Source organism: Macaca nemestrina, chromosome 2, assembly GCF_043159975.1.
Source record: "Macaca nemestrina isolate mMacNem1 chromosome 2, mMacNem.hap1, whole genome shotgun sequence".
Lineage (NCBI taxonomy): Eukaryota > Metazoa > Chordata > Mammalia > Primates > Cercopithecidae > Macaca > Macaca nemestrina.
Genome location: NC_092126.1, coordinates 149,686,757 through 149,713,502, shown reverse-complemented (window position 1 = coordinate 149,713,502; position 26,746 = coordinate 149,686,757). Strand labels below are relative to the sequence as shown.

Here is a 26,746-nt window from a genome sequence, read left to right as displayed (position 1 = left end):
AAAGTGGCTCCCAGGGAGCTACACTATGTGATTTCCCCTAGGAGTTCTCATACACAGTAAGGCTTGAGCACTACAGAAGAAGAGTTTTTGGTAATGAAGGTGTGATCTCCAAATGCCACCCGAATCATTTTTAAACTTTTTTTTTTTTTGGAGGGAGGAGGAGAGGGGTTTGAGGGAGGAAGTCATGGATCCCTTGAGAAGTTACCGAAGGGATGGACTTTCTCCCCAGGGAAACACACTGGCTCCCAAAATGCTGCAGGAATTTCAGGGTACCTACTGGCTCTCCTTTGCCCAGATTAAGAGCTGTGTGGGCTTACCCTGCCTTACACACGGCCACCCAAAGCATCCCCAATGCCCATCAGCTGGTGAACTACAAGGGACAACCTAGAGCTGGAAGGAATCAGGGCTGCTGCTGACAGAAACAGCCCAGGTGTACTCTGCACCAGCCCACTCGAGATGCTGAGCTTGTCACTGGAGGAACACACGAGGTCCCTACTGAGCCGGGGTGTATGCACGCGTATGCACATGCACACATGCATGTACACACACACACACACATACACGCGCACACACACACACACATACACGTACACACACACGTGCCTTCTTGTTGAAGTAGTTGTTTTCTGAACCTGGGACCTGAAAACTGGAACCCGCATGGGGACAGAGGGAGAAAGCGGGGCAGGCCCGCCAGGCACAAGCTGGCTCAGATCCCCTCTCTTCCACAATGTGGATGCTGCAAACTTTTGAGTCATGCAGCCTGCTCCGGCACCCTCTCGCTTAATTGAACAATCTAATTCCCAGAATGGGAAGCAGATTACTAAAAGCTACGGAGGATGAATTGCTCTTTTGTTTTACCAAACACTGTTTGAAAACATCCTCAAACTATTTTCCTCAGGTTTTACCAACGCTGACTTTAACTAGGAATGGACCTTTGGTTTCTAAAGGAAAGGGGGCTCGGGGGCCAGGTTCTCAGCCTGTAGGGCAGTGGGGTTGTTTTGAAACCCACAAGGGCAGCCTTTGAGAGGATGGGGGCTGGGGCACTCAACTCCGGAGACTTGGAGAAGGCACAGCTCTTCCTGGGAAAAAGCTTTCTTAATGACCCTCCCCCATGAAATGCTGGGACAGAAGAAAGGTCTGAATAAGGAAGAGTTTGCTGCCAACACCCTGGCCAAAAAGGACCCAGAGACAGACCTCCCCCGACACTGTTAAGGGAGCAGGAAATGCTGAAGCCTAGATGGGTCTCTGCAGAGGGATCCGTTTACATGAGTAATATTTAGTGTGTACCTACTATGCGCCAGGCCCTACAGCAGATTCTTCACGAAGCACCCTTTTCAGGCCATAGTAGAGTAGTATATCTGGAGCTTTCCACCCAGAAGCTGCTCAAATCCCAGCCCTCTCCTTACCAGCTGCTCCACCTCGGGGAAGCGGCATCACCTCTCTGAGTCTCAGCTTCCTCATCTGTAAAATGGGAATAATGATACCTACCTTCAATGGCTTTTCAAGCATGAATGCATCTAACCCTCCCCCACAGTCCTTGAGATGAGCACAGTTATCATCACCATTTCAAAGACAGCGAACCTGAGGTGTAGAGAGGCGAAGTAACTTGCCCAAACTCACATCCTCAGCAAGAAACAGAGCTTGGATTTGAGCCCCGGGATCTTGGCTCCAGAGCCCACACTTTCAGCCTTGATTCCTCCATAACCCTAGCATCACCCACCACTTTCCTTTCTTAACAAATTAAAGCTACAGTAAATGCACATCCCAAAGCTGTCTTACATATCTTTGTGTACTAGGAGAGAGGAGTATATGGAACATGGCATTCACACATTCAGTAATTTATTTAAACAATACTTACGAAAGCATCATCGGTGTGCCAGACACGGAGCTAAGCCTGGGGGTCTTTAAAGAGCCTGTGGTCTAGTGGAGAAAGCAGATAAGGAAACAGCAGCACATGGAGAGGGTGGGCACAGAGAAAGGTGGGGGAAGCTCCCAGGCACAGCAGGAGACCCTTGTGGGGATCAGTATCAGAGTGGGGGTTTGGGGGTCCTGAAGGGCAGGAGGAAAGTTAGCAAAGAAGAGGGGGCATATGCAGGAGAAAGGCCCCCAAGGGCAAAAGCCAGGAGGCTGGGAAGAACACCACAAGGCCAAAGAAGGGCACGGTGGGCTAGGTGAGTGCAGATTGGGCTGGGTGAGAAGTAGGGTGAGGAGGCGGCCACATGGGGAGCAGGGGCTAGACTGTGAGCCTTGCTGAGGGGCCAGGGCTTCTTCCTGCGGGTGACAGAAGCCTAGGGAAGTGTTCAACAGTGGTGAGACCCCATCAGATGTGCGTTTTAGAACACTGTGGCTGCCATGGGAAGAATGAACGGTCAGGGTGGGGCAGAGGAGTTTGCCTCCATTTGAGCAAGCAATAGGGAAGGGAATAGTACTAGAGAGGAATGGGTGGCTGGAGAGCAGCAGAGGAACAAGGTGACTGCCTGGGGCAGCCAGCGGCAGGAAAGAGCCAGGGCTAGGCTGACACCAGGTTCACACCACGGATCCTTGGATGGGTAGGGTGGGTCTTTAGGCTGAGCAGGAGTGAAGTGGTGCTTGGAACAGAGGAAGAGATGATGGCCAATCATTCTTTTAGATAAGATGATGTGGAGCTGTTGGCAAGACACTCAGGTTGCTGCAATGCCCAGAGGCTACTGGGTCTCTGAATGCCACCCAGAAACGACATGCAGACAGGGAATTCATACCTGAGCCCTCAGCCTTCAGAGTATCGCGGGAGAGCAGAGAAGGGGGAAGATGGGGCCTACAACCAAGCCCCCAGAACCCCAACATCTTAAGGCAGCAAAGGGAAGGGAGAAGCCCTTGGAGAAGCAGGGAAGGAGTGGGCAGAAAGTCAGGGGAGCAACCCAAGGAGGGGGTATCCTCAAGGCAGAGGAAGGGGCATCTCCAGCAGGCAAGTAGCCGACCTGCAAAGGCTGCAGGCCAGCCTTGTGGGAGGGCAATGCCTGCGGGACTTGGGACCAGGAGTGGGGAGGCCCGGAGAGCCACTGTTTGATCTTAGAGTAGACTGGGTCGGGGGCAGATGAGAGGTGAGACCCTGAGCCACGTGGCTCCTTCAGGAAGTTTAGCTCCGATGAGTTAGGGAGAGGTGGCAGCAGCTAAAGGGGCCACAGGGTACAAGGGTTGTTTGATCCACATTTGTTTTGCTTTCAGGTTGGTGTAACTGGGCTAATTCACCAGAAAGATATGGAAGAAGGGAGAAATTTCAGAAACAGGAGGGAACAGGGGATAAGAGAGGAGGAGAAGAAGTGAAGGCCCTTACGATGGTGGAAGGCAGAAAATCCATAGGTGGAGGTGTTAGGCCAGCCAGGCATGGAGATGTCCTTTCTACTCAACAAGAGGGAAGGAGTGGGGGAAGCTAAGAGGGTGGCTCAAAAGCAAACTACATCCTTCCTTATTAAGAGACTTGGAGGAAGGAGCGGAACTGGGAGGAGATGGCAGTGGTGAGTACTGTGCTCAGCACCACCTGACACCCTCCCCCATCTCGCTTCATTCAGTCTTCATGGCAACACCACTGCTGGGGCATGATTATATCCATTTCATGGATGAGGAAGCTCAGGGAGGTGAAGCAACTTGCCCAAATTGAGTCTTTTTTTTTCTTTTGAGACAGAGTCTCACTCTATAGCCCAGGCTGGAGTGCAGTGGTACGATCTTGGCTCGCTGCAACGTCCACCACCCGGGTTCAAGTGATTCTCCTGCCTCAGCCTCCTGAGTAGCTAGGACTACAGGTGCCTGCCACCATGCCTGCCTAATTTTTGTATTTTTAATAAAGACAGGATTTCACCATATTGGCCAGGCTTGTCTTGAACTCCTGACCTCAAGTGATCCTCCTATCCTGACTTCCCAAAGTACTGGGATGACAAGTGTGAGCCAACCATGCCCTGCCCCAGACTGAGAGTTGAAACCAAGTTCTTCTGATGCCAAGAACTTCTGGCTACACCAGAAAGTGAGCCCAAGGTTGAGAGGGTGTCTCTCACTCAGGCCTTCTCCTGTGCCTGATGGTCAAAGGATAGTGGCTGGAATCCCATGTCTGTTCCCTCTGGGCAGCTCACATACACACAGCTGCTGAGTCTGGAGAGAAGGAAACAGCCTCCCACCTGAAGCTTCTGGCTCCCAGCACAAGGGCTGGTTTGCACGGAGAGCAGAGCTGAAGCAGAACTCCCTCCAGCCTGGCACCCAGGAGGGCCACGTGGGAACAGCTCCCAGCCCAGCCTGGGGTGGCCTCATCTTCATGTCGCGCACGGAGCCGGCAAACAGATCACCTTTCTTTAACCTGCCACCGAGGAAAGTGCTGCCAGGGCCCTGGAGACCGCCCTAAAAGCTGGCGCTGAGGGGCTGAGCTATAAATAGCCCTGCTGGTCTCCCAAAGCAACAAACACACAAACCAAAAAAGGCCCATCACCAAAACAAATGTGCTTTCCTGGCCCCCGCCGGGGAGCTGGCCGCTGCCTTGGGGAGTCTGCTCTCACTTCTCCAGGAAGAAAGAAGTACAGTCCCCTGCACTCTCCACATTCACGGGGGACTCCGACAGAGTCCACAGCAGGGGCCCCTAAACCAAGCCAGGGACTCAGCCAGGCCTCCTCTGCAGGAATTTCAGGCCTCTGCATCACACACTCATTCAGTCCACGCTACAGTGATGAATAAGCAGGCTGTTCCACCTTAGGGAACTTACTGTCCAGGGGTATAAAGGTATCAACAAGGATAGTTACAGCTTGCATTTCGCACCTGCTCACCATGCCATGTGTAAAATCTGATCTGACCTTCTCTGCATCTTCTCAGGCGAGGACAGTTATTATTCCCACTCTACAGATAAGGAAAGTGTGGCTCAGGCAGGTGACATGCCCAGAAAGTGGGGACAGATCTTGAAGCCATATCGGTTCAATGTCAGAGGTAGAGCTCAGAATCACTACCCTGTCTTGGGAAAGATGGGGAATTGTGTGATTATGGGTGTCAGTGGAGCCAGGACCCTGGGGAGCCAGGGAGTGCAATCAGGGACCAACATAGGCCTAAGGGGTCTGGAGCTACCTCTCCAATTCCCTCTGTCCCTGCAAAATCCTACTCTTTGTCCACACACCAGACTCCATCAGTCCCCAAACATCCTGCACTTCCTCACATTGCAGCATTCACTCCCATGATTCCCTCAGCTGGGAACATCCTTCCCAATTCTCCCCAGCTATCTATATTCTAACCATCCTTCAAGCACCAGCTCAAATAACACTAAGCCTCACAAGTGCTTCCTTGGTCCTCACCCCAACCCCAGGACCAGCCCCTTCTGCCATTCACGCTAAGCAAATGAGCACCTCACTGTGTACCAGGGACTTCTAGGCCAGAGCTCAGCAAGCTTTTTCTGTAAAGGGCAAGGCATACAGTCTCTGTCCGAACTATTCTCTATTCCTGCAGGGTGAAAGCAACCACAGGTCATTTGTAAATGAATGGGTGTGGCTTTCTTCCAATAAAACTTTATTTACAAAAACAGGCAGCAGCTGAGATTTGGCCAGTAGTTTGCTGACCCCTGTCCTAGGCTAATGCTTCCCAAAGAACACTAATCCTCCAATGTCCTGAGTTCCCAGGTCAGGCTGGGCTCTCATTTGAGAAACTACTGCACACTAGAGTTTCTTAGAGATGTTCATTGCTTAGCAGAATATTAAAGGCTCTGAGAAGTCCTGAAACAACATTTGCATAGCTTTATCTAACTCAATGTTTCTCAAATTTATTGAGAAGTGTTCCTCATTGAAATGAAAATTAAAACCACAAGACATACCACTTCACACCTACTAGGATAGCTATAATCAAAAAGTCAGACAACAACAAATGTTGGTGAAGATGTGAAGAAATGGAACCCTGATATATTACTGGTGGGAATGCAAAATAGTTCAGCCACTTTGGAAAGCAGTTTGGCATTTTCTTAAAAAGTTAAACACAAAACCCAGCAATTTCACTCCTGGATATAAGCCCAAGAGAATAAACATATGTTCAAACAAAAATTTGTACACATATGTTCATGGCAGCATTTTTCGTAATAGCCCAAGGTAGAAACAATCCAAATGTTCATCAACTGATGAATGGATACACAAAATATGGTCTATCCATGCAACAGTATTTCATATAGCTACAAAAAGGAATGAAGTACTGATTCATGCTACAACACAGATAAACCTTGAAAGTGTTATGCTACACGAAAGAAACCAATCACGAAAGACCACAAGTTGTATGGTTCCATTTATATGCAATGTCTGAACAAGGCAAATTCACAGAGATAAAAAAAAAAAATAGCTGAGTGTTGCTTGGAACTGGGAATGGAGATTAATGGTGAATGGGCAGAGAGCTCTTTTTCGGGGGATAGAAACATTTTAAACTTGTATTGTGGTGTGGGCTTCACACTTGGTAAATTTACTCAAAACTGTGCACTTAAGAGGAGTGCATTTTATGGCATGTAAACTACAATAAACTTTCTGAAAAGTTAAGAAGGAAGGGCTCCCCTCTCCCATCCCTGTTTCTGCTTTTCCAAAGCAATACTTCCTAACATCCTGGAGAACACACACTTGGGAAGGCGTGTCAGGCGCTTTTGTGTGTTATCTTGCACACCCATTGTTCAGAGGAAACTCAGGCTCCACAGAAATAGCTACCTTGTCCAAGATCACAAAACCGGTAGGTAGCAGAGCCTGGTCTTGAACCTGTCCCTTGATCCCAAGTTTAATGCGTATGCTGCCCCTCTGTGGCTGGAGGGTGAGACTGAGGGCAGCAGGAGGGAGTGCAGGGAGGACAGTGAATCTAGAAGTGGGGACTTTCCAGAGGAGCAGGAACCCAGGGAAATGCCTCAAAACTTAGGCCTCACAGGGAGAAGTGAGCAGAGGTCCTGAAGGTCAGGAGGCAGAGTGCATAAGGGGAAGGTGAGAGACAGAGGAGCTGCTGCAGCTGTGAGGAATCCACCACAGGGTATAACGCAGCCATTCTCACTTGCAGAACGTGGATCCCACGTGGCAGGAAGGGCCTCCCCCACCCCATGGCTGGGGTCCGGGTCCTCAGATTCCTGCCCCTTATTCCTCCTCCCAGGACTCAAGCAGCTCAAAAATGCTGCCCAGGTCACGGCTGCCCCACAGGTTCCCCACACGTGCCCAAGGGGAAGCAAATCTGCATTCAGGAGCATCCAGAAGCTCAAAGCTGGCCCACCTGTGCCCTGGCCCCTCCGAAGTGGTCTGCATTAAGGATTGCAAGAAGCCACTGTGTGCCCTGGATGGGTGGTGGCCAGGATAGGCATGAGAGCATCAGGAGCAGCCCTGCACAAGGAGGTCAGAGCAGGGAGTGGATGTCTGGTCCCAGTCTGGGCGCATCCCACTGGGAGACCACAGGTGGTCACCTGTTTTTGGAATGTCACTTCATCCACCTCAGCTCTAAAATGAAAGTGAGGATGGGAGGTCTGTGGAAGGGGACTGGATTGTGAGGAGTTACCGCTGACCGGCAATGTCACACTGTCCACAGCTCACTTCACGCCAACTGCACTTTTAAGTGCTGTCTATTTACACCCGTTCTACAGAGAAGGAATCTTGAGCTTTGGCATTACCTGCTCAGGGTCCCAATTCCTAAATGAAAAGGTCACGTTGCCCCAGCTCTGGTGCTTCTCCCCCATCCTGCATGTCTTCCATCTGCCCCTTAGTGAGAAGAGTGCAAAGCACAAGCAAGGGATGTGTGTGTTTGGGTGTGCATGTGTGACCCTGGAGAGTTTTATATACTTCCTCATTGTTTTATTAAAAACAACCTAGTCAAGTTATTCTGCTCCTGACCCTGAATTAAATCATTCACTCATCAGTGCCTTGTGCCACTGGCTGGAGGGCCACATATCACACACTAGAGGCCAGCATCAGTTGACAAATCCCTCATGAGTTTCTTCCTTCGTCCCTTCCTCCCTTTTCCTATCAAATATATTCCCCATCTGCTGAAAAACAAAGAACAAAAAAACAAACAACAAAAAAAACTTCTTTCCAGAGCCTGAATCCATGGGGCTGCAGAGAGGCAGCATACAGCAGTCCAACTCTGCACCTGGGATAAAGCAGGCAGCTGACCATATTTCACACACAGGAAGAAGCCTGGAACGGCGGAGAGATGCAGGTGGCTGGGTTTCAGACCAGCTTGGGCTCTGGCCCACCATGAGAGGCATTTTGGTCAGGTCCCTTAGTATCTCACGTCCTCAGAATCCCCCGTGTGAGATGAGAACTCAGATACTGATACCACATCATTTATAACCTGGGTGGATGGGTTAAATGAGGTCATGTGCTTAGAGGGCCCTGTGCAGGGCCAGGGTATACAGTAGGTGCTTAGTAACCAAATGTGACTTCCTTTTCTCTACTGCACCCATTAGGATGTAGAAAGAACCTCATACAAAACTCATGCAGTTTAGTAAGTTGCTGCTTCCTGTTCTATACTGTAAGACATCTAGTGTGAAAAATACAAATACCCATCTGGCTAAATTTACACACAAATATGTTTACTGTAATGATCAAGAACTAATAATAACAGGCGACCACAGCTATTCAGTATTTATTAAGCCCAATTACTACTAGTAGTGCTATAACAACAATTATTCCCATTTTGCAGACAAAGACAGTGAATTGCAGAGAGATTTAAGCAACAAGTGGAAGCAGCAGGATTCAAATTCTTGCTTTCTGGCGCCAAAGCCCAAGTCTCTAGGTCCCCACACCACACCACAGCACGGCACAGCACTTTTAAATAGCGTTTCAACAACTGTGCATACAAGCAGAACCTTGATCCTCGGCTGAAGGGCTTTCAGTATAGTATTCGGATGGTGTCATCACTAGAAGCATTAATTGGTCCTTCTGGGGAGGTGTTCTGGGCAAGAGGCCATCCCTGGCATTGATGGTTTAAGGCAAACAGACCTTGGGTTCTCCCTCAGGCCTCCACCCCTTACGCTTAATTGGCAGTGGGCCAGGCTTGGTGCCTCATGCCTGTAATCCCAGCACTTTGGGAGGCCAAGGTGGGTGGATTATCTGACGTCAGGAGTTTGAGACCAGCCTGGCCAACATGGTGAAACCCCAACTCTACTAAAAATACAAACATAGCTAGGTGTGGTGGCGAGTGCCTGTAACCCCAGCTACATGGGAGGTTGAGGTGGGAGAATTGGTTGAACCCAGGAGGTGGAGGTTGCAGTGAGCTGAGATCGCACCATTGCACTCCAGGCTGGGCAACAAGAGCGAAACTCTGTCTCAAGAAGAAAAAAAAAAAAAAAAAAAAAACCTTAATTGGCAGTGGAGAAGTGCTTCTTGGTGCCTGGCAGATAGGGGTCCTGGCTCTTGCTTCAGGGATGGCCACCAGGGTGGGTCTGGCTGGGGACAAGGGAGTGAAATTGCAGACTTGGCATGCCCCTCCCTACTTCAGCAGCTTGGAAACCCAAATCCTGTTGTATGCTGTATTTTCTTCTTTTACTTAAACCTACTTCCTACATTTTCTACAAAAAAGGACACAGATCACTTTTGCACTAAAGAAATCAAATGTCCACTGGAAAACCTGTTTCTATGAAAGGGAACCGACGGAAGAGGAGAATTAAATTTCTGAACCTGGGAACTTGTATGCTTTGACAGACAGGGCAAAAAGGAGAGTAAGAGGAGTGGTACCAAGAGTACAGGGAAATATGGGCAGGAGGAGACTCAACTGTGAACAGAGTTCTCTCTTAGGAAAAGGGCTAGGGGAGACACATTTATAGGTTATATTTAATCTGACATACAAACGTATCCCATTTATATGTCTATTGTGTTTTCACTGCTTACAACAATAATCACTTTTTTCTTTTTGAGACGGAGTCTCGCTCTGTCGCCCAGGCTAGAGTGCAGTGGTGCGATCTCAGCTCACTGCAAGCTCCGCCTCCCGGGTTCACGCCATTCTCCTGCCTCAGCCACCTGAGTGGCTGGGACTACAGGCGCCCACTACCACCATGCCCGGCTAATATTTTGTATTTTTAGTAGAGACGGGGTTTCACCATGTTAGCCAGGATGGTCTCGATCTCCTGACCTCGTGATCTGCCCGCCTCGACCTCCCAAAGTGCTGGGATTACAGGTGTCAGCCACTGCGCCCAGCCAATAATCACCATTTTTAACATCAGTTAAATATTCAACAATTAGAATAAGAAGGTCACAACACCCTGTTAGGGCAACAAAGTGTTGATCTGGCTTTGCTTTGGTGAATTGGTGAATCTCCTGAGAGTACTGCATGTGGCCCAAGCCCCCACTCAGCACAAGTCTGGTATGTGTCCTCAATGGGACCTTTTCCTGTTCCCCCAAACCCTAACCAAGGATCCCCAGCGCCTCCCTGGTGGGGAGGAGTAACAACGGCCCTCTCCTTGAGAGAAGAGATCCTCTGTGGGGCAGCTGGTTGGTGGGTTTGGGGCACCAGGGCTGCTTGGGGCCACTAGGAGCCAAGAAGCTGGTTTTGGGTTCTGGGAAATCCCTCAGCGTTTCCAAAATTATGTTTAGTTAATGGTAAAATTGAATTTTTTTTTCTTCTGCCTGCATTACAGGCATTAGTTCATTTAAAAAATTAAATGAACTAATATCAAGACAAATGGTAACTAAACAAATAAATACATAAAGATTAACAAGGTGGAAGCTTCTACTAGCTTCTTCTCAACGTCTGCCTACAAACTCCCCTTTGTGTTACAATCTTCCATTCACTGGAAGGAAACAGTAAATGATGAAGCATTCAGAAAGCAAGCTTCATTTTACTTTTCAGGGCTAGATATCTCTGTGGGCCTGTAGGCACATATAGGAGAAAGAAAGAACTACTAGTTTCTTCACAATGTCTGCCTACAAACTACTGTAAATGGGATTTGTTACACAAACAGGAGGGTTCATTATGATAAATAACAGCTTATTCACTAACCCTGTGGCTCCTATTTTTTAAATTATGAAATCATGTTCCTAGTTTTGTTTCTAATTTAAATAATACAAAAAAGTACAAAGCAAAAAGTAAGCCTCTCTCTATAACCTCACTTGCCCCCGAGTCCCACTCCTGGGTAATCTGTTAATAGCTTCTTATGTATACTTCCAGACATGGTTTATGGTTATAAAGGCATATACAACACATGTATTACATACGATATCATACACAACATTCTACAACTCACCTTTTTCACTTACTGTTAGCTTCTCTGTGTCAACACATTTTCTGCCTAATTCTTTTTTAGCAGTTGTATAATTTTATCTAATTGGTATCATATTTAAGAACATTTTACATGTCCTTTTTAACTATCATATACAGTGCTGCTGAGGACATGCTCAGGTTCTATGTAACTAGCGAGGTCATATCGCGAATGAACTTTCAGAAGCAGGATTTGGGGACAAAACTTATGTGCAGCCCCAGTGCTGCAGGTTATTGCTAAATTGGCTTCTGTTGCTGTTGTTTAGAAAAAAAAATGGGGCCTTGAGAGTTCAGGCAGATTAAGAGCTGCCCATCTGCCTGCATCAGAACAAGTTCGCTGAGGACGCATGAGGTTAGAAGACCTCACAGCAAGTGGGAGGCTATGGAGGAATTAATACATCAGAGAGACCGTTCTCTTACTCCCTTCAGTGTATTCTATGGACAAGCATGGCAAGACTGCTTCTACCCTGTCTTTCCCAACAGTGCAGGGCACCACCACCCAGCTTCCACCTCCGCAGGAAGGAGTCTTAGGTTCCTGCACCTGGACCACATCCATGGCCTCCACCCGCAGCCTGGGGAGGCTGCCTTATCCTCAGGCCTGATTACACAACTCTAAGAATAGAACATTTGCAGGCATCCCACAGAATCACTGCAAACCCTTTAGAAGTGTACAGAGGCCCTTCATGCTCTTCTCCAGGCTCTTTGACTGCCTTGCCATTCCCCAAAGAGCCTCCCACTATGGGGTCACCACCCCCGCTGCTCCCTCGGTCCTGTAGCTCCTGGGACCTCCACACAGCTTGCTCCCTCACTTCTCTCAGTTCCCTGACTGACATGCCACCTCCTCAGAGAAGCCTTCGCTGACCCTCGGACACTTTCTGCCCTCTAACCCTGCTGACTTTTTCTTCAGGAAACTGAACTCAGCTTAATCCAATATTTTCTGCTTATTTGGTTATTGGTGCTCTCAGATCCGTAAGGATGAGTTTTTGTTTTGTTCATGTTGCATTCCAGAACCTGCAATGAGACCTGACATATAGTAGGTGCTCAATAAACACCTGTAAGTGCATAGATGCTCTGGCCCCTGCCTGCTCTTCAGTAAAGTCTACCCTTTGCCCCTAGGATCTAAATGCAGTAGCATTGTGGGTAAAATCCATAAGCTGCAACACACAACTTCAGATCTCTGCGCTCTTGCTTTTTTTATTCTCTCCACCTGGTATGTCACTTACTCACTCCATAGCCAACCACATGAACTTCTATTCATCCTGCAAAACCCAGCTAAAGTATCACCAACTCCATGTAGCCTTCCCCAAAGTCCAGGTATCCAGGTTTCGCCAGCCTCGCTCTGCAAGCCTTCTACAGATATATCTGTTACCTCATAATTCAAAAACTCTTTTTTTTTTTCCTACTTCCCAGCTTCCCCTGCCAGGCTATGTGCTTCTTCAGGGAGAGCCAGTGTCCTCCTCATCTTTCTGGCTACTTATAAGATGTCCAGCACCCAGTATTTACTTAAAAAATGTCAAAAGAACAATTAAGTGAAGAAAAAATGCACTGAGAAAGCTCACCATGCCTACTGTGAGGGGAAAACAAGGCCTTGCTTGATGAACCTTCTCTAAAGAATCTTAAAAAGAATCCACACAGACTTGTAGAGATCTGGATAAAGTCTCCTGTGTAAAAACAGCTACCATTTATTAGCACTTACCACATGCTAGGAGTTTTGTAAGCATCATCTCATTCCATGCTCTTGACAGCGGGGTGGGTACATTTACCATATGTCATCCCGTTTTCAGAGGAGCAGACAGAGGCTCTACAGGTTAATCAGGGTCACACACCTGACAGGTGGAAGGGGCAGCTGCTTAAACTGGGCTCTAGAACTTGCCACTAAAATCTGCACTTTAGCTATGGGGTGATGTGTTGGGGGTATGGTGGGGCCAGGTAATCCAAACTAGCAGAACAGGATGTTGCCACACAGCATGCAGTGCTGACCTAGGAAAGGGTCCGAAGGGCACTTCTGATGCTGAATCAGGAGGCAGGAAGGCTATTGTAGGCAAACAGACCAACTGTGCACAGGTCTTGGCAGCTTGGGCCCAACCATGACTCTGTACCTGTAGAGATGGGGCTGGAAGGGACCCTGTGCCTCCAGTAGCCAGAACTAACACAGGTACCCCACTTATGACCCATCAAAGTTCTCAGAATGTGTTAGCCCGGAGAGGTTGGTAAGGCAAGGAACAGAGTTAACCCCATTTCATATATGGGAGAACCAATTGCAAAAATCTATTTACATATTAAAACCTTTCCAAAGAGCTTAAGATGGGCTGGGCTTCCTACAGGAGAAGTCTCATTCATTCAATCTTCATCTCAGCATTGCAGGTGGGTGTTCAGGTAGGTGTTATCATTTCCAATTTACAGATGTGGACACTGAGATCCAAGGGGGTAAGAAACATTCATTCATTCACTCTTCCATTCATTCATTTCAACAAATATTTATTGAGCACCTAGAATGTGCTGGCAAGACAATAATGAACAAAACAGATATCGTCCTTGCCAGCATGGAACTTAAATTCTGATGGAGAAAGACAGAATAATCAAATAAATATACAAGGATTTCAGATAATATAAGAACTATTAAGAAAGAGTGATGGGGCATTAAGAAAGAGTGATGGGGTTGAAAGGGACTGGGGTGCAGATTCCATGGGCATGGTCAAGGAGGGCTCCCCATGTGACACTGACATTTGAATTAAGATTCAATGGTAAGAAGGAGCCAGACACACAGGATCTGGTGAGAAATCTTCTAGCAAAAGGAAAAGCAAAAGCCAAGAGACTGACCCTGGGACAAGGCCCGTATATCCGAATATACAGAAAGAAGGACAGAAAGAAGGCCAGTGTGGAGGAGAGTAATGTGCAGAGGGGAAGACAGGCCTGGGAAAGAGGCAGGGAGTCACCCCAGTCCCACAGAAAGAACCAACCTTCACTCTAGTTCCTCTGATCCCAAATCTCATGTCCAAAGAAAATCAATTAAAATATCCACGTGACTCAAAAATAAACACTAAAAACAAAACTCCCCCAGTGAAGATAAACCAGAAAAATAAGGCCTCATCCTTCTGAATAAATAGAACTGAATACCCTTAGAGCTTAATTTGGGCCCAGCACACAATATGTGCTCAACATGTGCTTGCTGAATGGACGCTGAGCAACAACAATTTTGGTTGTATACATAGCAAGAACGGAGTTGCTCCCCCAACCCTGGACTAACAGGACTTGGAGGCTTGAGAAAGGGAAGTGAAGATGAATCAATGTCCATCTGATGCCACAATATTGGTTATGCACTAAATAGCATTCAATCCCACCAGAGGGTACAGGCTCAAAATTTAGAACTGCAGACACATTTAGATAAATGCACGGATGCCAGATGCATAATGGGTTACTAAGGGAAACGAGGGTGGCCTAATTTTGAAGCCTGACATTAGGAAGACAAGCAGCCCTGGCCCTGTAGGACCCCCCATAAGAGTCAGAATCCAGGACTGATCTAGGGCCCGAGCTTCTCTCATGGGCTAAGCCAGCAAATTTAATTACATCTGAAAAGGCAACTGACACTTCAAGATGGGGGTGGGCAGGCCAGGTGCCCATGGCCAAGGCAAAGCCATGGCCAGATGCAGGCAGAGAAGTAGTGCCCTATAAATGATTTTAAGGTTATCTGTGGGCTTGTCTCACCTCTGCTTCCAGAGACTAGAACCTCATCTTCCATCTTTGCTTCCCCTAAATAAGACACCGTGTCTTTCTTATGTGTACCAGGAGCTCAGATGTTTGTCAAATGAATGAACTATAATAACAGACAGCCTAGGCAGTCTACTTTGAGCAATGTGGCCTTCACTGAACTCCCTGGAGTTGGAGGCAGTATGAAAAGGACAACAGGATCCCATGAAACCAGACACACAAGGAAACAACAAAGAGAGATGAAGAAATGCTTTTGAGGAAGCTTGATCCAATACTGGAAGAGTGCTGTCACACAGAAAAGCAATTAGGTATGCTATATCAAAGCCCCAGAAATCAACTTTTGGCTGAATTTAAGGAAGAACTTATTCCTAGCAAAATGTTTCCCAGACTGCATTTAGCGGAATGCGAGCATTCAGGGGGTGGAGTACACTGGGGCAGGGTCAGAGAGAGGGAAGGGATTCTAATTTAGTCCATAGGAAAATAAGTTTGGGAATTTGGGTTCAGCAAAGGTAAATGGATATTCTCACTGAAGGACACAGCTTTCATCCCTTCTCAAACTTAGATGGCTCAAAAGCTTTTCATAGGATGATATGAACATCTCACACAATCTCTATATTCCAATCTCAGCTCAGGGGTAAAGAAGAATTAGAGGTTTCTGACAAAAGCATAATTGTATGAAGGGGTGTGTGTCCCACTAGTATTTGAGTACTTTTAGGATACAGGATTCAACACTGTATGGATGATACAGACAGAGATGCAATCTGAATAGAAAACTAGAACCATGGGTTCATTTTCTCATGAACTTTCATCTTGAGTAACCAAGTAGCTGGCAGGATGGTCCATACTGATGAGCATGCAGTCAAACTGCCCTTGCCTGCCCTTGGTGTCCAAATAAATGGATAATATGGATATTGCAAAGGGGTCCTGGAATTAATCAATGCTGTTGGGTGAGAGGCTTAATGACAGCATGTGTTCTTGCCAGAGCCCACTTTGACTCTTCTCATATAGTATTTTCTAGGACATATTGCCTACCTGTCTGCCTTCCTCATCCGTCCATCTAGTCTATAAATATTCACAGAGGGCCTTCCATAGCCTGGCAATGATGAGTAAAACCAGACAAGGTGCCGCTTCATGATTGCCTATTGGGGAATACAGGCTACGAACAAATATTATACAAATAATGATTTAATTAAGGTTTTCCATATATGTTACAAAGGAAATGAATGGTGCAAAAACAACAGTAACTAACACAGAGACCTTGTCCAGTCTGGAGTTTCAGGGTGAATTCTCTAAAGGAGCACAGAAACTGTTCTGCAGAACCCCAAATGTGCAGGTCCAATACAAGTCTCTGACATCCTTCCAGGAAACCTCAGCCCAATGAGACTGGGAAAGACCACAAAGGCCCACCCAGCACAGAAGTCTCCTTTGAAGTACAAATCTAATGGATTTGAGACTATGATTCAGTAGGCCTGGGGTAGGTAACCAGGTGATTAAAATACTGCTACTCTGTAGACCACATTTAAATAGCACTACTCTATAAAGCACTTTAAAAGATGTAAACAAATGGAGAACTAGCTATACCATGTCCATAGACAGAGAGGTTGGATCATAAAGATGTCAAATTTTCTCAAATTAACCCATGAGTTCAATAGACTTTTAATCAAAACTCTCACAGAGTTTTTTTTTTAATTGCTGTTCTTGTTTAATTCAACAAACTGATTCTGACATTCATTTAGAAGACTAAAACAATTTTGGAAAAGAACAAGTGAGAGACTTGCCTTACAGGCTCAAGGCTTACAAAAAAACTATAGGTGTGGTATGGGCACAGAGACAAAGAGACCAATGGAACAGAACAGAGAGCCCAAACACAGACTTGTGCTTAAAGGAAATTATGTGTAGAAGATGGCACTACAAATCCGAAAAGAATGAATGATCAGTAACTCCTGCTGGGAAAATAGGTTATTTATACATTAAAACCTGGATTTCTACCTAAAACAACATTAAAAACATAAAATTCCAGATGGATTATACTCCTAAATGTGAAAAAAAAAAAACTGTAAAACTCTTAGAAGAAACTATGGAAAATTTTTTCAACTTTGGGGTAGGGAAATATATCTTAAATAAGACACCAACTGTGCAAACCCAGAAGAAAAGTTGACAAATTTGACTTCAGTAAAATGGAAACTTCGGTATACCGTAAATAACAAAGAAAAGCCACACACTGGGAAAAGATAATATCTAGAATGTATCAACAATTTCTATCTGTAAGAAAAGACAAACAATCCAAATAGAAAATAATATAAACCTGAAGTTCACAGGTACAGAAATCAAAGAGCAAAAAACAGACAACAAAACAAAACATGAAAGGGTGCTTAACCTCACAAGTAATCACAGAAATGTGAATTAAGATATCATTTAATGCCCATTACACTGGCAAAACAAAAACTGAACAGACCAAGTGCTGTCCAAAATGTGAAGCTATAGAAATTCTCACAAACTCTTGTTTGGAGTGTATTCGATTAATTTTTTTTTTTTTTTGAGACAGAGTCTTGCTCTGTCGCCCAGGCTAGAGTGCAGTGGCGTGATCTCAGCTCACTGCAACCTTCGCCTTCCATATTCAAGCGATTCTCCTGCCTCAACCTCCTGAGTAGATGGGATTACAGGCATGAACCACCACACCCAGCTAATTTTTGTATTTTTAGCAAAGACAGGGTTTCACCATGTTGGCCAGGCTGGCCTCAAACTCCTGACCTCAGGTGATCCGCCCACCTAGGCCTTCCAAAGTGCTGGGATTACAGATGTGAGCCTCCATGCCTGGCCTAGATTAATTTCTTTCTAAAGCAATTTTACATTATATGATAAAACTGACAACGCATGTATGCCACAACCCAGCAATTCCACTCAAGGAAGAACAGACTAGACATTTTTACTCAGTGTACTTAATAATAGTGAGAAATGGGCAATAGTCTAAATGCCCATCAGAGGACCTGGATAAATACAATATAGGCCATTCATACAATGAAATACTCTGGTAGAAAAATGAAAGAACCAAAGCTACATGTGCCAATATGGATACATCTAAGAACCAATATTGAGAAAAGAAATAAAGTTGTTATAGAAAATGTAAGTAATAGATACTAGTAACATAAAATTTGAAAAATATGCAAGAAATACCTAGGTGCTATTTGGGAGATATATACGCCAGTATAAAGATGTACATGAGAGTGGTAAATCTAAATTCAGCATAATGACCTCTAGAGAGGGCAGGAGATGAATGGTAACTGGGAAAAGAATAAAAATCACTCATAAATCACTGCCCCACCACACACACATACACTACTATTAATCATCATCAGAGTAATGGAGGCTTCTTCAATGAAGCCAGGACTTTTTAGATTGCAAAGCTTCAGAAAGCATTTAGTCCAGCCTTTGACCCATACAGGAAACTTCTCTCCAATACCTGGGGCAAGGGATCCTTCTACCTTTATAACAAACTTGCAAGTCAGGGCCACTGCGTATGGTTATACAGGTCGGGCACCACACAATTCTGGAATGTATATTTCATAATGTAAATTATGACCCCTTGGGTTGTTCAGTGTGCAGTGTACACAACCACACTCGGCAGACCTGTGAGGGTCACAGATCCTTTGGAACTCTGATAAAACTAGGCCAATTTCTGGGAAAAATGCCCATCCACACAAGTACTACTTACAATTTCAGTGGATTCAGACACACCCCCAACAATGATTGGCAACCCTATACTGGTCAACTTCCAGGGACGGGTGCTCACAATCTTCTGAAGTACTTCCAGACAATGCAATGCTGTGAGACCAAGCTCTTCCCTATGCACATTTAAAACCTGCTTCTTTATAATCTCTATCCATTAAAGTTGATCTCCTTCCTTTCCATATGACAATTCAGCTACTGAAAGAAAGCTAATCCATCCCCCCTAGAGATTTACGCTTTCCAGGCTAAATACACTCTTGACTTAGCTTATTGCAAACAGGCTGCATCTCTTCTTTTGCTCAAAATGAATTTTTAAACTGTCTATCCTTTCACTAAGCACTTCCTGCCCTAATAAGCAACTATGCACGCTGACATGTTATCAAAGAACAAGAAAACAATTCTCTCAGCTGCCCCTTTGGGAAACCTCTGAAGATATGCACTCTTGCTTCCGAAGCCGTCGAATGCTCACAGAAGCCAGGAAGTGCCAGGCTGGAATGAAGGATCAGGCTTTTTCCAGGAATACGGGCAAGACCAAGTGAGCAGAACCAGGACAGAGCCCCCACAGGCCAAAGGAGACAAGTTCTTCTCCACTTACTCCCAAAACTCCATGACGGGGGAGGTGGCATTCTGCAGAGACACATGGCTGTAGTTGCTCACATTCAGTTTCTGGAACTCCACACAATTCTCTACAGTGGAAACAGACAAGAAATAGAAGAAAATTAACCTCCATGAAAGCTGAATCCTGAAAAACATTCAGGATGTGCAACTAGGCATTTTCATGTAGCCGCTCCAAGTAAACATGCGTCAAAGGGCATTGGGGAAAATCAATATTTTACAAACAGTTAAGAGGTTTGGACTGATTAGAACAGGAGGAAAAGTTTATGGGGAAGGGGACCTTCTCTCTCCCATTCCCAACCAACACTCCCTATCAAACCGTCTCCTCTACCCTTGTTCCCAAATCTTCTTTTCTTTTTTCCACTTCCCTGTCTGAGGCCCATCAGTAGCATTTAGTTGTCTGGCTGAAGGGCTCTAGTGGAATAGAAGGACTAAAGGAATGGATCATCCATGGTGATCTTGGGGCAGTAATGCAGCTGAGACTGTTTTACTTTATGTGAAAAGGGGCTAATGCCACAGCTGTCTCATCAAAATGTGATGATTGGAGGAAATGGTGTGAGCCAACATATATCAAGAATCCCTGGTTTCTTCATCATTCCCTCACTCGATCCAGTCAATCAGAAAGGATTTACTGAATGCCTCTTCTCATTTCATGAAATTTGATGTCCCAGGGAGATTTAATCTCAAGTAAAAGCAACCTAGTATTCATCCTTCAAGGCCCAGTGCCCCTGGGCCTTAACCCCTCCCTCCAGGAGGGCTTCCCCAACCTCCCTCCCCTGAAATCTAAGAAAGCAAGAATTCAAAGGCCCTCCAAGGAATCACCTGCTCCAACTCCCTTTATTTTGAGGAAGAAGAATCTAAGGTTCAGAAATAGTCAAGGGACCCCCACCTATACCCTTTTCCTCCTATATAAAGTCACTGACCAGTTGTGGATAGAACTGAAATAAACTCCAGCCAGGGCTCAATCTACTTTGCCATGGGTATTGCCCAGAAAAGTCCACCACCATGGGACCCATGTCCCCCTGTTTAGAGACACCTGGGGCACCAGACCATGAGCTCCCCGAGGGCAAGGCCTCCTGTATCCATTCACCTCAGAGGCCCCTGCACCCTGCACCATGGCCAGCACGGAGCAGGTGCCCGGTTGGCTTCACTCTTGCATGTCTTCCATCTCACATACGTATGAATGCTCCAAATCACATCTGTAATCTCTGCAGGCAGGAATCACCTCCTATATGTGATGGTTCACACATTGCAAGTGTTCACACACCTTTAGAGAAAGGGGATTGCAAACCATTTGAAGAAAGAGGTTTGCAGTCCACTGGGGAAAATCCAGATTGTCTGCCTGCTTGTTGATCCTCTTGGCAAGCGCTACCTATGTTCTGAAAGGAGGTGGTCTGTGGGTCCTCAGTCAGGCTTGAGAGGAGCCTGGAAACCTGAAATTATAAGCAAGATTTCTGAATGTGTCCTGTGCCTTTTTCTGGAGAGAGGAGACCTTGACTTTTATCAGATTCCCTAAAATAGGATTTCTCAATTCTTTTTTTCTTCCTAGATTAAAAAAAAAATTTCTTGGACACCCAAGTTGACCAGTTATTTTTATTAAAATATTTAACCATGTACAAATAAACAATGAGTTATAAAGTCTTTGTGATTGTATTATTCATACAATTATAAAAGCCAAATTAAATGTATAAATTAAATACCAAGCAAACTACAGAACCAACACAATTTAAAGTGATAACAGAAAATAGATGCATAGGATAATGCCATTTGGTAAAATTATATTGCTTTCCCAACAGAAAAATGAAACTGACACGTAAGAAGCAGAATCTGTTGAGTTCAGGTGGTTTATTCCTCCGTGAACTATTTGAGATTTGATTACACCATTTTCCTCTGGTTACACTTCTGCAAAACCTTCATTCCCATGGTGTGTTGCATTCTCAACTGGACTTCACTTAGTAATAATGCTCTATTTATGAATTAAATCTTTCTGGTCTTTTTCCCTTGGCCACCATCATTCTATTTGACACGAATGCATCTTAAATTATAAACATGCATAAAGTAAGCCACTGGAACCTCCTGACTGTCCTCAGTTATAAGGTGTTTGCTCAGACCATCCAGAACATGTGCATATTTTTAGAGTATCCTCAAAATAAGTACACACAATTAAATTATCCTAGAGGACTCACAGGCCTCCAAGAAAATGTCCTTGAATTATAGTTTGATAAACATTTCTATGAGTTCCCTGGCCAAAGGAAGGTTAAAAACTAGGGCCCTAAAGAGAGAAACAGCAAAAGCTCCACAAAATGCAACAGCCAGGGGTTGGGGGAGTGGGGGAGTAGGGCAGAGTCAGGCATTGCATAGGGCTAGAAGCCACACTGCAGCATCTCTAGGTCTACCACCTGCGGTTCCTTCTACTGGTCACCAACATCCTACCCAATCTTACTGGATCTCAGCCCTCAGGATGGCAGGCCACTTCCAGACACAATCTAACACAGGTTATCATATGGATGGTGAACAGGTCAAAGTGTATGTGCGAATTCCAGTCAAAAGGCAGCAGCTGTCTGGAGCACTATTGGAGAAGGGTTCTAAGGCCAAGACTAGACTGAGAAGGAAAGAGTGCTACAATTGATTAGTGATGTCTTCCGTGAGTATGGCCAGCTTAGACAGGGATTGGGCAGGGAAATGCCTTCCTTGGATTATCAAACTCAATGCTAATAGGAGGATATATGGAAAAACAAAGAATATATCGGAATCAAAAATAATCTAAAAGATTATCCATTCCAGCAGAAGTGGGGTTGGGGGTTAAATTCAAATGTCAGCTGGGTTGGATTGATAAAGTAAATGAATAAAGTGAGCTGGGTGGGGTTTGTGGTAACTCAATGACAGATTTGTCATTGAAGGCAATAGCCACCTTTTGGCTGTAGCCACTGCCGTCAAGCAGGAAAGTGGGTCTGGTGTCACCAGATTGTTTAAGTTTTTAAGATAGGCTGGAAACCTGAATTTTTCAGGTGAAGTCTTCCAACTTTTTAAATTTTGGCAATCAAATCCATTTTTTAAGTTTGCCATTCACTGATCTAAAGCCTGGTTGGCCTGTAGGTCCTCTGTCTGCAGCCCTTGATCTGGTCTAACCCCAGTTTTATAGGGGAAAACTTGACACTAGAGGCAAGACTGGTATTGGAGCCCTAGTCCCCTAAGTCTAAGTCTAGTGTTCTTCCTCACACCCCCATGCTACCCCCAAAGGGTTCAGTCTCTGCGTTTGACAGAAGACAGAACATCTCCATTCTCCTAACCATGCCAGTCTATGGGCCAATGCTCAGCTCAGCCTTTAGGGCTGCAACTCACAGAACGTACCAGAACAGGTGCAGAGCTGACCCCTGTTTCAGCAAGACTACCCTAGAAAACTAGACTCTTGATGAGAGGCCAGGGACCAGGACTGGCCTGAGGGCACAAACAAACCCCAATCCCAGGTCACCCAGCAGGACCAGCAGAGAGACCTCCGTGGGGCCATACCTGTGTTCCACTCATGCCCACAGGTAGCCCAGGGTAGCTCAGTAGTGAAGCAGTTGCTCAGGTAAAAAATGGCCCATGCCAGGATGATGATGTAGTACACATTCAGATGGGCCTCAATCACCTGCGTTGCATAGCCAATGCCTGAAGGGACAAAAGAAAGGAAGCAACTTGAGTCTATCTTTTCAAAACAATCTGCCTTTGCAGTTTACATTCCCTGTGCAAAATTTTATTTTCTCATTAACTCAACACATACCTTCAAATAAAGGGCAAACTTTCCTCCAACACGTAATGCCACCTTCACTTGTGAACTGCCCCAGAGCTGTCTCCAGGAAAAAAACAGGAATTCCACAGCAAATAAAAAACACCACGTAGGGAATCAGGAATGCCCCTGTAAGGATGCAAAGGAATGAGATGAAAACTGTCCCTGCCGTTTCATACTTGGCACAAGAACTCTTTAATAAACACCTACTACAGGCCAGACATGATGTTCTTTGAACTTGAGTTCAAGTTCCCATTATGAGGACCAGAGTCAGAAAACAGGGCTAGGTTTATGTGAGTCCACCTCACATCTCCAAGCCTCAACTTCTCCATCTGTAAAATGGAGCTTCAGTTTTTAACATCTGCACTGCTTCCCTCATAGAATTGTAATGCAGGTAAGATGATAATGTAAAAGAAATTGTTTCATTGGCTCATTAAAAAAAAATTACATCTCATCCTCCAGCATGGGTCAAATTCATTCCTTTCCTGAATGTTGCACCCTTTTTCATTTTAAAGTGACCTCAACAGACCAAGTGAGGGGCACCCCTTCCTCTTACTTTGGAAGTGACCTGCAAACAATCTTTGTCATAAAGAGCATTCTCAGGGAATTATACAATGAACAATATCAGGCCTCAAAGAATTAAGTACCCCTACACATGAGGCCCAGGTGTGGTGTCAACTTGCAAGGAGTCTGCAAAAAGAATCTATCTAGCAAAGGCTGGCTTTGAATTGGTCCAGGAAGAGACCACCCTAAGCATTAGTGTTTCTATTTGAAACACAATACCCATTGCCTGGGTCTTTCTGTGAAACAAATTAAATAACTGAGGTGAGCATGAACTATTACACCCAGAATGGGGATTTTTCCAAATCCCTCATTCTGTCCCTCCTGTCTAATAACAAAGCATGGAAACACATGCTATTTGCTACCATCTGATCTCACAAATGAAGGCTTTAACTGAAAGTGCTTTTTGCTAAATGAAGTCTCCTTAACTGCAAGGATTAATAGCAACAATTTTGATCAATCCTGATAGCAGGACCGTATCTATCAGCGTTTGAAAGTGTCTTAGCTTTTCTGGGCAAGCAGCTAATTTAAAGTTTCATATTGGGAAATAAATACTTTAAACTATTGTTGGGATTTATAAGGAGGGCAGAATGGACTTTTTTTAAAAGGTAAACAGTTGAGAAGCAGATATCCCAACTACATTAGAAAGCAAAAAGTGTGGAAAAGGAGATAAGAGGATCTGTTTACTGAATCTAAATCTAAGTGATTAAAATCAGTTGCAGCAGGTCCCCTAACATGCTGTTATTTACCTGTGAAACCTCTAGAATCTAACGTATAACGTATGACACTTTCGGAAAGCCTTTTGACCTGTGTATTCACAAAGCTACTAATCCTTAGGATAATAAACTCAATCAAACCAGGAGATCTATGCATCTCATGGAAACTCTTGACAAGTCAGAAGAAAAAAAAAGTGACTCATTTTAAAAACTTTACTCACTACAACCCTTTTTTTTTAAGAAAAAAAAAATCTGTGACAGAATTTGTAATTAACCCAATTTACCCTGTTTTCTGCTTTTAGGAATGCTTTTTGTTTGGGCACAACATTTCCTGTATGGAAAAAAAAGATGTTAAAACAATTTGTGCCTGGGGACTACCCTAGATTTCCACAGGTTTCCAAGAGGACGCAGTCTACAAACGCTGAATCTGCAAAGAGAGGCGGGATTCAGAGCCGAGAGCACAGGGCACGTTGGGGGTCTCCAAGTCCACTCCCTCTCTCTCCCTTGCCAAGCCATCAACACCGGCGGCCACTTCATTACCAGTGCAGAGCAGGCTTGGAGCAGCCTGTGCCTTCAGGATGAATGTCCCCAAAGAAAGGGCCTGGGCCAAGCAGTACCCTTCTCGCTCTCCCGGCAGCTGCTCGCACAGGAAGTCCTGCTCTGCTCAGACAACGCGGTCCCTGCCAGCCAACTTCTGAGCCACCTTCGCTGGGGTTTGGGAATTTGCTGGAGGGGCAGGGGCACAGGAAAGAGAAGAGGGAATATACAGATACAGGCTCTTCCTTGGAGAAACTGTGCCACCGAAGGAGGTTTTATAAGATCCCTTGCCATGGACCAGCCCAGCTGTCCTGCTGATATGACAGGAGGGGGTCCTGAAGGCTGGAGCCCCTTCCCTGAGCTGGGAGAGTTACGGATTCGCTGCTGCATCTTTTGTCAAACTGACTTTGAGAGGCTGTCACTAGAAAGGACTCTCTCGTCACCATCCTTTCCCTCTGCCCTTCTACATCTCTACGGCAGAGCATCAGCATTAAACCAGTGTTGCTGTTTGTCGTGGGTGACTCTCAGACCCGTAAAATAAACTGTTTGTTGCCAATTCTTCCACCAGAGGGGCCCCAAATAGTGGCCCTAAAATGGGCTTAAGAGTAGACGAAAGACTAGGCAGGAAACCATCGAGCAATGCCTCGCCTAAAAGTTCTCCCTGTGATGAGTCCAGTTCCAGTTTAAAACAAGGCCTTTGACATCAGAATCCCATCTTTATTTTTGGTCGAGTGAGACTTCTCTGACCCTCAGTGTCCTCATCTGCAAAATGGGTAGACCCCTGCCTACGAAAGTGACCGAGAGGATGAGATGAGATGATATAGGTCAAAGGTGCTCGGCACTTCAGTAAGCGCGCAAAAACTGAGACCACTTTGATCATCAGGAGTCCCTTCTCCACAGGCCTTTTTCCCAGTTAGGAAAGCTGAGGCTCAAAGGGGCCAAGTGCCTGAAACATCAGGGCGCGTACCCAAAGCAAGGGCTCCCTGGCCTCGCTCTGCATCTCACGCTGAGGACAGAACGCGGGCAAGTCCCCGCGCTGGCCGGTGGAACCCTCAGGTGCGAATTGGCACGTGCGCGTGCGCACTGGCACAGGTGGGCCGCGCTCCGGAGCGAGCTCAAGCGCCAGGTGCCTGGAGTCGAGGTTCTCCGCTCGGGTTCCGCTCCACGCAGGCGCGGGAGGGGGTCTCGCGCTAGCCCCTGGTTCCCCGCCCCCACCGGGCGGGTGGCGCCACCTCCCCTTCTCCTCCCTATCACCTCACCTCCTCCGTTCTTGTAGCACAGGTAGGGGAAGCGCCACACGTTGCCCAGCCCAATGATCTCCCCGGCCACGCTCAGCACGAACTCAACCTTGTTGTTCCAGTGGCCGCGCTCGTGGACCGCCTTGTCGCGCTTGTCGCGCGGGTCGCGCGCGGGCGCCGCGCCCCCGCTGCTGCCGCTGCCACCCGGCGCCTCGGACTCCCGCGCCTCCTCTGCAGCCTTCCCATTGCCCAGGGGCAGCGCCTTCTCCGCCGTCATGGCCGCGCTGGCTGCCTCGTGCGCCGGCCCGGCTCTGCGCCGCCGCCCCGGGCGGGCTGGCTTTTCAGGAGGCGCGAGCAGGCGGGAGGGGGAGGCAGGGGGTGGAGCTGAGGGACCGGGCCAGGCCAGCGCGGAGACGGGGACTGGGACGCGGCGCGGCGCGGCGCGGAGGCCCGGCCCGCAGGACGCCCACGCCACCCCAGCCCGGCTGGGCCAGAGAGCCCGCGAGCACCTTGCGCGCGCCGAGCCCCTGCAGCGCCCATCCTTCCCGCAGCCCTACCCACTGACCTGCTGGGACAAGAGTGGAAGCGCCCATTTAGGCCTAGGCTGGCACCACTCACCTAACGCCAAAGTTCTACCACCGTCCATAACCTTCAAATGCTTGGGCCTCAGTTTCCCGTCT

The 26,746-nt window shown here is 46.5% G+C and overlaps 1 protein-coding gene across 1 annotated transcript in view; it reads right to left on the bottom strand.

The window, feature by feature from the left end:
* The window catches only part of LOC105477701 (solute carrier family 6 member 11), a 124,611-nt gene extending 98,240 nt beyond the window's left edge, over positions 1 to 26,371 (bottom strand). Inside the window, exons 1-4 of the mRNA XM_011734352.2 lie at positions 26,088 to 26,371; positions 23,009 to 23,143; positions 22,756 to 22,896; positions 19,226 to 19,316 (exon numbers count right to left, since the gene is read on the bottom strand). Of these exons, the coding sequence (XP_011732654.1) occupies positions 19,226 to 19,316; positions 22,756 to 22,896; positions 23,009 to 23,143; positions 26,088 to 26,343 (623 nt within the window). The 5' untranslated portion in view covers positions 26,344 to 26,371. The remainder of the gene's footprint in view (positions 1 to 19,225; positions 19,317 to 22,755; positions 22,897 to 23,008; positions 23,144 to 26,087) is intronic.
* Positions 26,372 to 26,746: the final 375 nt, after the last annotated feature.